The following is a 13722-nucleotide window of genomic DNA, read 5'->3' as shown; positions in this document are numbered from 1 at the left end:
CTCAGTTTTAGCCAATTATAAAAATCAAACCAGATATGATACTAATGTAGGGGAATGTAAACGCACATGCTCTTCCTCTCCAAGTGTTGTAATTTTAAAATCAGATATCTCATTTTACAGCACAGAAAAATCTTTCACATTCTATTTATAGAAATCTGTAAAAGTTATTTTCTCATCTTTCGTCTAGACTAGATAGAAGTAATTGTAGAATGTCTTGGCCAATATATTCTGACAAATGTACTAAAGAACAATCTAGCTAACACAAAACATGAATTCTTTCAATAAAAAAGCCCAGGCTCCAATTTAATTAATACAAGACATGCTTAAGTAAAATATAGACAAGCCAGTAAAATCTTCTCAAATACGTCAAAGTACAACTAATATCTAGTGTCATGATTTTTAGTTCAGAAAAGGTCTCAAATCTCAGCTTCACATATAGAACAACATCAAATAGTTTAAATACTTTAAAAACATTTTTGCAAACTGAAACAAATAGAACATGATGCTTTTAAATGTTTTATTGGCATTTTTTTTGAATAGCCTTCATAACTAACAGTTCTACTTGCCATGATTAATGCAGCCAATCCAAATATGTCAAAAGTATTTATGCCATACCATATTATCATATACGCTAAGCATATAAATTATACATAGAAAAAAAAAGTCTGAATTTTCTCACTGTAATCACAAGACTCATTTATGATGTACATTGCATGAATAGTCCACTAAATGAGCTGGCATTGTTTCTGTTTCCTGATGCAATGAGCTAACCTTCACAAACAGAATATGAACCTTTCCTACTCATGTATTCACACAACTGGAAATCAGTTTGCATAGAGACAATGGCAAGTTGACCAGCAAACAAGAATTCAACCACCTTCATTTTTTGCAGATGCTATGGAACAAGCAAGACTAGACTGCTATTATAAATGTTGTGTTAGGGAAAAAAAAAAAAAAAACAAACAAAACACACAAATGAAGGGACAATACTAAAACTAGGCAGAGGAGATGAGGGCAAGACATCAGGACAGCTAAGTTAAGTTTATGAATAATTCCTCCTCACTCATGGTAAAAGAACAAAAATGTAAGTTTACTTTGAAAAAAAGAGAGACTTGGATTTACCCCTTGTTTAGTTCATCTGTCTCCTCTTCAGCCAAACAGGCCTATCAGTAGAATATAAATGACTAAAAAAAAGTGACTGCTAGTACTGATAACATATGAATTGAACTGATCATTGAAATATTTTCAAAAAGGAAATATTAAGCACTACACAGAGTAGTGAAAATGCCGTATTTCCTTCAGATGATAGCTCAGAGAGCATTTTGTTGAATAGAGGGTTTAATTTAATCCTCTTTTTGCCATGAATTTTTTCTTGCTGAAGTAAATTATAATAGTTATAACTGGTGAAGGACAGAAGAGGGGGAAGGGAAGCCTGTGACATGTCAACTGGCTGTCAGAGAGGTTGCTAGAAAAAATAAGTGAGCTGCTGATAGATAAAGAGGAAGGAGGAGGGGAGAAGAAAGGCTGCTGTGGGAAAAAATGTTACTAACTGTCATCAAATTTGCCTGCTTAACTTCTCAAACCCTTAGACAAGCAAATAATCTATTAATATTTTAACATGATTTTCATGTTCTCTTACCACTGCGGTTTCAGTGAGACTACTAAAAATCAATTGCTTGATTAACTCTGTACAGATTACATGAAAAAGCAGACTATGAAAGGCTATCCCGAATTTCTTCCTGCTCAGAAAGGCACACAATAAATCAGGAATCATCTCCTGTAAGATATGATGCAAGCAGAGCTGTGGATCCCATGGACTCAGGGAAGAATGTAGACCACAGAGGAGAACAAAGTTGAAAGGGATAAAAGTGTCAATTATGTTGAAATATGATATTTTGTAAAATAAAACAACTTCAAATAGACTGTTACTTAATCCCATTTTTGGAATGGAATGCAAGCTTCCCCCTTGCCCTGCAACACATGTACTACAGCACCCAGTTACTTTACCCTAAAACATAGAAATGCATGAAACAGCAGCAAAAATAACTGACACCACTAGGTTCATTTCCTATCCACAATACACTGTAAACATAAGTACCAGACACTTTGTGAATAAGCTTCCAAGAAATCTAGTTGAGTCTAGAAAGAGGCAGTTTCTCTTGTGCTGTACTCAATCTGATTTCCCAGTAATGTGTGATGGGCCAGGGAGCATACATGCATTGAATTAGCAGCAAGTGTTTACATCCTGACATTCCTGGAAAATGATTCAGACTTTTGAATAAAAGTGCTTAGAAGAGAAAAGAGAAAAAAAAAAAAAAAAGAACAGAATAGCTTTGAGTTCATTTACTTAGTCTTACTAGTGTTAGCAGGACTTTGCTGAGAGAAAGCCTTTGCAGTGTTATAATCTCGTAACCAACAGAGGTTATTCAACATGGGCAACACAGCTTAGAAAAGAACTGAAAGAGACTTTTTATAAAGCCATGAAAGTTAAAGCAGCACAGACACATGGCACACTTAATGAGCTTTTCAATACTCTTGCTGGTTATAAAACATAAAGAAAACTGCAGCCATTTTCTCAGCAGAGAAAAATGCGCTGCTTTTATTTCAGCTATATAAACAACTTCTCTTTAGAAACCAAACTGACGTTCAGTTTATAGAGATTTTGATAGAAAGGCTTAATGTTAAAAATATCATATGCTATGATTTGATTGCTCCCTAGTTTGACATTAATATCACAAATGCCATAGAAAAGACGAGAAAAAACAAAGGATTTCCACTTCCAGCCTCCAACTCCCTTCTCCCAAAGCCCCCCTCCTACAGTGAAAAGCAGAAACAATATTCATATATGCATATACACACACTCTCAATAAAACGTGCACTATAATTTTTTGCTGTGATTTTCAGTTACCATACAACATTGGTTTCTATTACACTCAACAAATGCCCCCCTCTGATGAAAAAAAAGCTGTCCAACCATTCTCAAATTTCTTAGTAAAAACAGTCTCTGGAATCAGTAGCTCAACACAGTGGAAAAAACAAAGGACATGAAGCCTTCCCATCTGGTCCATCTTCGGAATACACAGTATTCCTTGGATTTTGACCGACTCCCTCCACATTCTCCAAGTCCTTGATCTGACCTTAGTACCCTTCATGGCATTATTGGAACAATTTCAGAATGATCAGGTATTTTTGTTGGAAGATGGTGAATAATTTTTAAGTTTTGTACTCTGACCAAAATAAAAGCTATCACTCTTTTTTCCTCTCTAAGAAAGATACCCTCACCTATTCTAAGTGTTGATAGACAGAAGACCTGTCAGAGCTTCCTTTTCCTAGTTTAATAAAGAAACGAGCTGTTCTACCCCTCATAAAGGATAGAAGTTTCAGGAATATAACAAACCAACGCAACTAAATTTTCCATGGTCCCTTCTCTTTCTGTTCTCATCTTGTGTGAATTCCAAAGGATACAAATATGGGGATAAGTCGTGTTAAGCACAAAGCCAGAAGCTTCTCTTCACAGTTTCTGGTTGATCTTTCTCCTCAGTCCCCTACAGGTTAATACTGTTCCTACCACCCGAAGTTCCTTGATTATAATGCACTAATAAGGGAAAAGGAATATTCTCCCCCACTGAGCTAAGTGCCCATCACATTTACCACAAAGCCCATTTCTCCTGGACAAAGTGAGAACTATGACAGATGGAAGGGGTAACATTAAGGACCAGCTGCAGCTGCTTGATCCTGGATGTCCTCTTGGAGTGTCATATCAGACTAAGAAACACTGAATTGCCTCCCTATTATGTAAACTACAAGCTATAGTATAGGCTTTCTATAAAGCTGTAAGAACTTGTATTATACAGTCTAATCTTATTAGTGTTGTTAAAAACATTTTTCTGTTTTGTAAGAGAAAAATGCACCACCATCCAGTATTTAATCCTTCCCCTATTTTCCTACAAGAACTGCATAATCTTAAAATTAAAACATAAAGGAAGATTTACCAGTTGTTGCATGGAGCTTTCATATGCTCCTGGAACTCTTTTACATTTCAGAAATACTTTTATGTTTCCTGTTCTAGAGTTTATGTTCACATCATGGACATCTTTTACCAAGCTTTAAATATAATTTTTTAAAAATTCTTTTAAAAAGTATACTGAAATATCATGTACATTTATATAGAAGTGTTGTTCACTTAACCTCCTCTTTGGTATATTGCCTTAACTGCATTACCTATTCAAAATAATGCAGACAGCAAATATTAAATAGAAGTTTTTAAGATTTTACTTTCACTCATTTATGAAAAGGATTTTTTTTTTCTACAAAAGTATTTTGGCCACTGATATACAGAGATCAGTGATGTACTTGTGAACTTCTAGGGAAAAACTACTCCCCAATATAAAACCCAGCAGACTTCACATTTGTATTTTTACATTAAAAAAATCCATTGACGTTAAAGATAGGACAACGAAGCAAAACTATCTTCGGGAGCTGGGAGTAAAAGAAACTACAAAACCTCCATGCGAAAGCAGTACTTAGTTGTTTGGTTTATTGCATCATATACTTCCTACTTCCTACACAGAAAGCTCTGGGGGAAAAAGTTTATTATAAGAAACCAGTAATTCTAACAGAGAAGCACTGGGTTTCACTACTGGCTTACTGTCCCTCTTCCTCTCTGGAAAACGGCTTTTAAATGCAATATTCAGTTAGCTAAATCAGAAAGTTTGCCAAATATCAAATGCATAACTGCATTTCTGAAGCATCTTGTGAGATTTGATTTCTAAATAAGATTTTAGCTTTCTCAGGAATCCAAATGCTCCATAATAGAATTAAAAACATCATAATTTTCCCCCTAAACCATTACGTGTGAAGTCTCCTTGAATTCAAATGTTTAATTTTATGTTTATTCTTAAGTGCATGTGGGCTACATTACTTCAAGTAAAGATATCAAATCAACAATTTATAGGCAGAAAAAAAAGTAAATAAAATATATCTAATTTCAGCTATAGATGAACAGCTTAATGTACTCTGATACTGTACTCCATTTGCTGATGACAGGTGAACAGATTTGACTAGAACACCTCAATAACTGAAGACCACATTACTGTACCAAGAAGAGCTTTCCCAGCCAAGGAGACTACAGAAACAGGTACACATGAGTTGATACGCCCTCACGCCTTGCTTCAAAAACGAGCAATATTTAAAGTAATTCTTAGTTTAAAAAGTTTGCACTTTTAGGACAATGGCAACTATGCCCAAGTGACTTGAAGTAAATGAAAAGCAGCAATCCTATTGTATTTGACTGCAGTCAACAAGCAGTGACTAATAGTGACTTAATAGTGTTACTTTTAGGACTGTAAGCTATGTTGTTTAATATATATATATACACACACACACATATCTTACAAATCTAGTAATTTTCAACTTCTGCAGATATAAAAGGGAGTTTAGAATGCCTGTTTGCCAAATTACACCTAGGATAAGGCAGGACCACATCATCTACTTGAGTTTACTTTGATCTTCCTTTCTCATATCAGCTGGACCTTAATTCTCTCTGCATAAGAGAAACTGCAGGTCACATGCATTTGTTTTGCAGTATCCAAAGCAAGAGGATCTCTTGATAATGCACTGATTTTAAAAGCCTTACAGTTTCTCAAGTTTCTGTAGATATCTTGAAATCATAGAATGTCCTGAGTTGGAAGGGACCCACGAGGATCATCGAGTCCAACTCCTGTCCCTGCACAGGACAACCCCACAGTTCACACCATGTGTCGGAGGCCTTGTCCAGTCTCTTCTTGAACACTGTCAGGCTTGGGGCTGTGACACCTCCCTGGGGAGCCTGTTCCAGTGCTACGCCACCCTCTGGGGGAAGAATCTTTTCCTAATGTCCAACCTAAACCTCCCCTGGCACATCTTCCTGACATTCCCTCAGGTCCTATCGTTGGTCACTAAAGAGAAGAGATTGGTGCCTGCCCTTCCTCCTCCCCTTTCTTCAAGAAACAAATTTCAGCAGATATCAGATGAATGCATGACAACCATCTAACCAGCCTGCAGATTTAGGAATCCACGTGTAGGCTGAGAAGATGCCTGCTCACACACACACACACACACAGCAGTTTAAGTGATGCCAAAGAAATTACAAGAGCAGCATTGATATAGAGCTCATTTGCCCGTTTCACTAGGTAGTACCAAAGCTTGGTAAGCACCTCAAATACAAGTGATAACATTTGCAGTGCCACTTAGCTGGCAGACACCATAAGGACCAAGGCTGCATTAACATCCATACCGAACATCTCTACTGCCAGGGAGCACAGCGATGGATCTGCTTGCCTTGGTGACTCACAGCTAAGATGCAGAAGAGCTCAGAGATTTTATCATGAAATTCTGCAGTGACTAACTGCAATCTTAGGCTCAGGTGCAAACTCTACAAAATATGCCTTTATTGGAAAGAACTTATGTAAGCTAATGTCCAATTCCTGTTTTCAGTCTACCAAGACAGATTTGGGATGGTAATGCTACATATGCTTGTTCTTGTTTGTGTCTTGGGAGCATAGGTCAAGATCAAAAGAGAAAATAATGGTAAGATTGAATCACGTCCCTACATCTAGTTAACTTGGAAATAATAAGCAAAAGTTTAAAAGAACACTATTCTGATACGGAAATATATTATTTCCTCTAATTTTTAGGCTACCAGCTACTTCATTAAGTCACTGCCGTCCACTGAGTTCTGCTCTACTAGTGGGATCTACCTTCCTGTTTGTTTATTCTTTTTGTCTACTCAAAGCTCAATGTGATGGGGAAGCCTACAGGTATCTTTCAGCTGTCTTTCTCTGGAGATCTACCCAGGTAGTGGCTGCTGATCTTACAAGGGTGAAGCATGCTGTAGCTAATGCAGAAGCTCTATAAAAAGATAAATAAATGAATAAATAAATAAAAACATAAGCTCCCCAAAGTCAAGGAGATAAATATTTAAGGAGCAAGTTCATCAGCTCTCCTGTGAGTTTTGAGGAATCGGCCAGTAGATGGCAGAAAAATTCAGCTTAATTTTCTCATCATTATGAAGAATTCACCCAACAGATCTCTTACATGTCAGATAATAGGTAAAATGATCTGTCAAGCAACATCAGATAAAAGATGACAGTAAAGCTGATTATCTTTCTTGCCTAGTATATGTGCCACTTTGACTTATTTTCCTCTGCTCTAAAACCTGAAGTGTGTTTAAATGTTTGAAAACTCAAGTGTTAAAACTATACCCCACTCCTGGGTCATTATTCTGGAAAGTACATCACTACAGGAGTAATGCCAATCTTGTTAAAGATGTTCTGTTATCACAATAACATTCCATTTAATATTCAAAGGATAGAATATATGGAGAAGTTATTTTAAGATTCAGCTATACAATGGTTGCATTTCCACCCAAGAATTATGCAGACAACAGTGGGTAATGGGAAGACTGAAGAAGGTTTTAACAACAAAAATGGCAGCATTTGTTTATACAAAGTTGTATGCATGTCTTGAAATTTCATACATTTGCATTATTTTTGAAAAAAAAATTATACTGTAACATTGTCACCATTTAAAAAAACCCCCAACTTTGCAGTACTCCGTTTACCAGCTTTTTTCATTCCCGCAGCCTTTTCTATGTGTGCATTTCCTTAGTTTATACATATTTATTCTTTCTGTAAGTTTTGTCCTCTCCTTTAATAGTCACCATTCTTGAATACCCTTATTGGGTACTTCAGTTACTACAAAGCAAGAGTGGACAGTCTCATGTTTTCAACATTTCCATTTTTTCCTGCTCTCTATTCCCACCTTTTAAACAAACAAATTAATACTGTAGTTCTAAACAAAATACTTCAGAAACTATGAGTATATTATGAGAAAGTACTATGATCATCATAGTAACAAATAGAAAACCTACATAAACCAAATTGTTCTGCAGTGATTTACTCAGCTGCCTTGTACAGATCTTACATGTACTGTTTTAGCATAGGGACCTAAGCAAACGTTACTTTAAAACCAACCTATTTTATATTTATCTATCTAGTAAAAAGATTAGGATTTTCTTTTTTTACAGATTGAACTTCCTTTTACCATCAAAAAAAAATCCCACCACCACAAAAACAAACACCCCCCCCCAAATAAAAAACAACAAACCAAAGCAAAACATTACCATAGTTAACCTTAGATTACTGTCCATAGTCCTTTCACATAATTGCGTTGCTGATAAAATTTTATCTGAACTGACATCAAAGGGATTTTTGCTGAGATCCTATTTACAAACTCTTAAGAATTTACTTTTTCAGATGCACTACAAAACAAAAGGGTCTCAGACTACAAGGTTTGGGTAGGAGAGCAAGCTCTCTTTACCACAAAGGTGAATTCTAATACTGTGGAAAGTAAGCAAAAATAGCAATAAAATCACTGGCCTTGCTCCTCCACTCACCCACCTTCACAGACTCTTGTTGAAAACCACACAAAACCAGAAAAGATAGAGGAAGGAAGCTAATTGTGTTTTATCTTGAGTAAAATATTACAGTGAAAAAATACAGAGTTAGAATTTTCCAGGCTTCTTTGGAAGGTACGGAATTGTTCTACAGCAAATCAGCCATTAAACTGGGAAGAAACACGTCTAATGAGAACATCTGATACACAGACTGAATAAATCCAACAGAAAAAAGCTGAAATTCCTTTTGAACTTCACTTAAACACTGTTCCAAGAAGAGCACTTTCAACACTAGTACCATGGGAAGAGTAAAAATGCCTTGTTTAATACTACATTATAATTTATGTAGTTAATAAAAACTAAAACAGGCACATAAAATAATGCTTTGTGCATATTTTGAGGTGAAATTAAATTTTTAGATGTCAAGCTTATCCTGCATGATGATGCTGCAAAACTGGGTTAAATGTCAGCATCACTTTTCTTGAAATAAGAAAAAGATAATGAAATGACTGAGTGCTAAAACAAATTTGGTTTACAAACAGTTTCACGATTAATGTGATTGTCAGTTTATTGCTTGGTACTTAATCTAAACATTAAGTGAAAACTCATCTACTAAGAAGTCCAGATAAGTTACTTACTGAAGTAAAAGCTAGAAGTTCTTCTTCAGTTAATTTGTGTATTGGATTGTTCTTTTGGAAGTCTACGCTGTAAAGAAAAATAAAATATAACACTGTTAATTTAATCTTTAGAATACTACTATGCAGAACACATTTTCTCAAACTTGCAGAAACCTAAAAGACACTCTGGAAAACTGTTACCATGACAATAGGGAGTATGGTATGTGCAGAAGAAGGCCTAGACCTAGGAGCAGTCAGAAAAAAAGAACGATCATTTGATTTTCAATACTGAATCAAATCAAATTTAAAGCTGTATTTTAAATCTGAATCTAGAGTAGAATTCTAGCTTGGTTTTAAGCATTTTTAATGGCTGTGCTAGCTCTTGTCAGAGTACTTTATGAATATTTCACTTCTATGCCCTGTATTTGTTCTGATTTCAAGGACAGTTTAAGCAGTTCACCCCAGAGAACTTCAGGAGCTGAAATCAGAGCACAATTTCAGATCTGTTGCTGTAAGATCTATGAATCAAGCATCTTTTCATAACAATATTAAGTCACTAATCACCACATCATTCAGCTTTGCAAAGCTTCTTCTGTCTGCTCTTGAATCCAGTCTTAGGGAGTTGAATGAAACAGAAGAGGGAGAGAAAGCAAATAGAAATAGACATTCTTATGACAGATAAAACAGAAACTTAGAGTAAGATCTACTCTAGAGGAGGAAAAAAAAAGTATTTTCTAGTAAATCAGCAAAAGCTAACTGCCAATAGCTCACAACTTGCAACCAATTCTTTAATCTGCTTAATCAAATCTCCATTGGCAGCCTAATGGATAAGGTATCCAGTTTAACTAACTAGCTATATAATTTGGGACTTAATTAGCTATAATCTTTGTAACAGTGGAATTAATAGCAATCACTCCAAAGTATCCCTTTTTTGATTATGACTAAATATTTCTGGTTTAAGAACTGATTTAGAAAGTTAACAAATGTTAAAGAAAGCTATGAAAAATAAAATAGTGTCCTTTAAATAGCTGAAGTTGTACTAAAATCCAGAATACAGAAAGGATCAAAACCTCTGGAATATTAAATAATAAAAATGAAATATCTCTAAAAGATATGATTAATGCATCCTAAAAGTGTTTACGGAGCAACTACCCAAGATCATCAAAAGCAGTGCTAAATACAGCAGGGACAAAAATAGTGAGAATCCACAAAACCATATAATAGCCCTACTATAAAAGCCATTGCAGGGAAGCTGTATGAATTAATTGTACTAGCATTCATTGCAGAAGAACATAATAAAATTCCTACCAGAGAGCCTTTTTGAGTAAGGGAGAGAATTACAGGACAGAATAACCCTTTTGAAATCAAAAAGCTGCAAAAGAGGTTACATGCTAAGAGGTTGGATGCTAAGAAGTTAACATGACCAAATACTATTCAGACAAAAAGTTCAAAGTGAGTTTTGGGAGACACTAAAAGAAGTGTGCAAGTCCTCATGTAAAATTACCTCAGTGTCTGAAAAAAAGAGAGCAACAAAAATGATGCCAGCCTTTAAAACTGATGTCAGGCAATCAGTGTAACCACTGGCTTGTAAGCACATAATATGTTGCAGGTAAGTAAGGAGAGACTGTATAAATGAACAGAAGGACTAGAGACACCTGACTAAATACAATATGTGTGGAGAGAGTCAGCCGGGCTTCTGTAAAAAAAAAAAAAATGTCCTGCATTACAAACCTGTTGGGGACTTTTGGAAAGTTTAACCAGCATGAGTATATACATAAGCTGGTTAATAAAATCAGCTTAGATCTTTAAGGTTTTTTTTTTGAGAAGTCCCTCACCAGGAAGGACTTTCAAAGAAATGGAACATTCATGAGGGAAGAGAGAACATCTTGGTGGCGAAGGCCAGTAACTGATTAAAAGATAGGAAATCGTACAAGACAAATAGCCAGCCATCCCAATGGAGAAGGTCACCACTGTAATCCTGTATAGATTGTGTGCTGTAGTCCACGTGCCATAATATTAATTAAAAAAAAAGAACAGGAAAATGTATAGTGAGATGAGAAAACTCACAAATGATATGACATTCTTTGAAGTAAGAATGTGAATAGACAATAAGGAGCTGCAGAAAGACCTTACAGGACAGAGTAAAAGGGTAATAACATAAAAATGCCAAGCACTGCACAATAGGAAACACAGTTTCAGCTTCACAAAAAAATGATAGGCTCCGATTTGACCATTTCTATTGAGGAGCAACTCTTTAGTACTGCAGCTGCATGAAAACACTAGCTCCGTACTAGGCAGCTGTTAAAAAGGCAAATAAAAATGTAATTAATTAGGAAAGTAATATAGCATAACATACTAGGGCATACTACATAAAGCATATGAATCAGTAACATAAAGCCTACATAAAATAGGACATAAAGCCTTTGTTTGTCCACCCATTAATAGTTTGTTCTGTTCTGGACCTTTAATTTCAAAAGCAGTAAGTCAGTATTGGAAAAATTTCAGAAACAGCCAGCTAGAATGATTGTTGTTTTATGCCTTATAAATATATAACATGTTCTACAAATGGAATGTCTGATTATGCTAGGACTAACCAAAGAGGAACATTGCAGAGGTTTTCCAAATTGTTAGGAAATAAGTGAGTTAAGTCACTAATTGAAACTACACTTAACCAATCCACCCGGAGGAGGTTTGTTTTTTTTTTTTGAACAGCAGATACAAAGTATGTAAACAGATGCCTTTGCCAAAGGATGGTACCAAGGTCAGAAATTTACATGGGCTTAGTGGAAGACAACAAATATTTAAGAGATCCATTGAGGGCTGCCATGCCAACAACCCAGATTAGGCTCAGGAAATCACTGTTTAGAGGCTGGGAAAGTTTTGGGAGAAGGGAGCAACACGTGCTTGCCCTGTTGTTATTCACCCTTAGGTATCTGCTCACAGCTGCTCTGAAAGAGAAAGAATAAAGTCAGATGGATGAAGACAACTGCGGAGTTTTTGTTTGCTTATGTTACCTCTCTGCAAGTTCAGACAATGTGAATCCAGGTTCCTCTGGTAACTAATTAAAACTACAGTTAACTTGCATGAAATAGATGATGAAGAATAGATAGGTCAGACTTTCCACATATGCAATTTTATGACTATTTGCTGCATTTCTATGCACTTTTATCAGCCATGTTAATTTTGTGAATGAAAAAGAGCCGAACCAAACCCAACAAACTAATCACTTTACAAGCATTTTCAAAGTTTCACAAAAGTATTTCAAGTGACTCATGTTTTTTATGTGAGTATTCTGAACAGCAAGACAGGAAGTTCACCTCCCCTGTGGAATCTCTTCACACAGCTGTATGCCCTGGTGCACAGCAAGATATGTTGGCAGCATTTACTTTAAACAGCCATAAACTGACCATGGTGAGATCACTATACTGTCTGGCATCTGTAATTGGTTTGTTTCAAAAAAATAATAATTTACACTTACATTATATGTCTGTAAAGACGGGCCAGAGTGCCAAAGAAGTATTTAACTGAAAATTCTTCACTGTTAATGCTGTCCAAGATTTTATTTCGTAGCTTTTACATTCATAGGACAACATGTATAAGCTCTGGCCTTCCACAGTCAGTGTAACATAACCTTTTTCATCTCAGCAGCTTAGAAGAGAGAACACTCTCTCCAATAAAAGATAAAAACAGTTTTTTACCTGCCATTGCCTTGTCCTTCTGACACAAACTATATAGCATGACTTTGCTATAAAGCACAAAGAAGGCTGCAATCATACATATAATCTTAATAAGCACGCAATCCATCTTACCTAACTTTAACTATGTAAAATTTAGGCCTTTAATCTAGCTGTCTATGCTTCCTTCAGAGTCCATGCAAAAATACAGATAAATGTAAGGAGTGATTCAGTCCATCGTAAAATAACTGTCTGAAGTGAAGTAAATCACACTCTGCAGGTGCTGATTTCTCCATTGACTAGAGAAAAACCGGCCAGCTAATAGCAGATTCTCAAATTTCAAGTAGCTAGATGTTTTCCTGATTCACCTACCCAAGTTTCCTGTGATATTTCCATTGTCAACATGTAATTTGGATTTTTTTTCTAATTAATTGATTCAAAAGCTCATATTTGGTAATTCTGTTAAAAATCCTTGAGCCTTAATGCTACTTAGTGCTTATGCGGCTGTTTTAAGTATGCTTCTACAGCTCACTGTGTAAACTGTATAATTTATTATTATCCAATGTATTACTGTATAATAAAAGCAGGCTTCCTGATGCTTTCCTTACCAGCTGAAAACTGGTGTATAGTCTTTGACTGAGCTGAGGTACCTCCAGTATAACACACTATTGTGATCAGATTTGATCCTTGAGAAACAGTAAAAGATTAAGAAACAACCAGTCACTGGACATTTTTCTCTGCTTTCTTAAAACTTCCTATAGCGATATCTAATTTTTTTTAAATTGGAACTTTAACATATTTTCCCATCGGCCTCTGAAATTTCAGTTCGGGGCTCCATACAAAGTTTTGTCCACAGTATTAAGGCATGACTATAAAGTAAATTTTATACCATTGTGACTAGTTATTTTCAGAGAAAATATTTAAAAGGTCCGAGTTAAGTGATGCTTCTGTACTCCTAGGAGTTTCTTTTAATATTTCCTTTAGGTTGCATTACTCC

At 35.6% G+C, this 13722-nt stretch overlaps 1 protein-coding gene across 1 annotated transcript in view; it reads right to left on the bottom strand.

Annotated features, from left to right (window-relative positions):
* The window catches only part of TTC27 (tetratricopeptide repeat domain 27), a 125177-nt gene that overhangs the window by 75770 nt on the left and 35685 nt on the right, over nt 1-13722 (bottom strand). The window contains exon 9 of the mRNA XM_065631646.1: nt 9073-9139. Coding sequence (XP_065487718.1) covers nt 9073-9139 — 67 coding nt within the window. The remainder of the gene's footprint in view (nt 1-9072; nt 9140-13722) is intronic.

Source organism: Caloenas nicobarica, chromosome 3 (assembly GCF_036013445.1).
Source record: "Caloenas nicobarica isolate bCalNic1 chromosome 3, bCalNic1.hap1, whole genome shotgun sequence".
In the NCBI taxonomy this organism is placed as follows: domain Eukaryota; kingdom Metazoa; phylum Chordata; class Aves; order Columbiformes; family Columbidae; genus Caloenas; species Caloenas nicobarica.
This window is presented reverse-complemented; position numbering and strand designations above follow the sequence as displayed.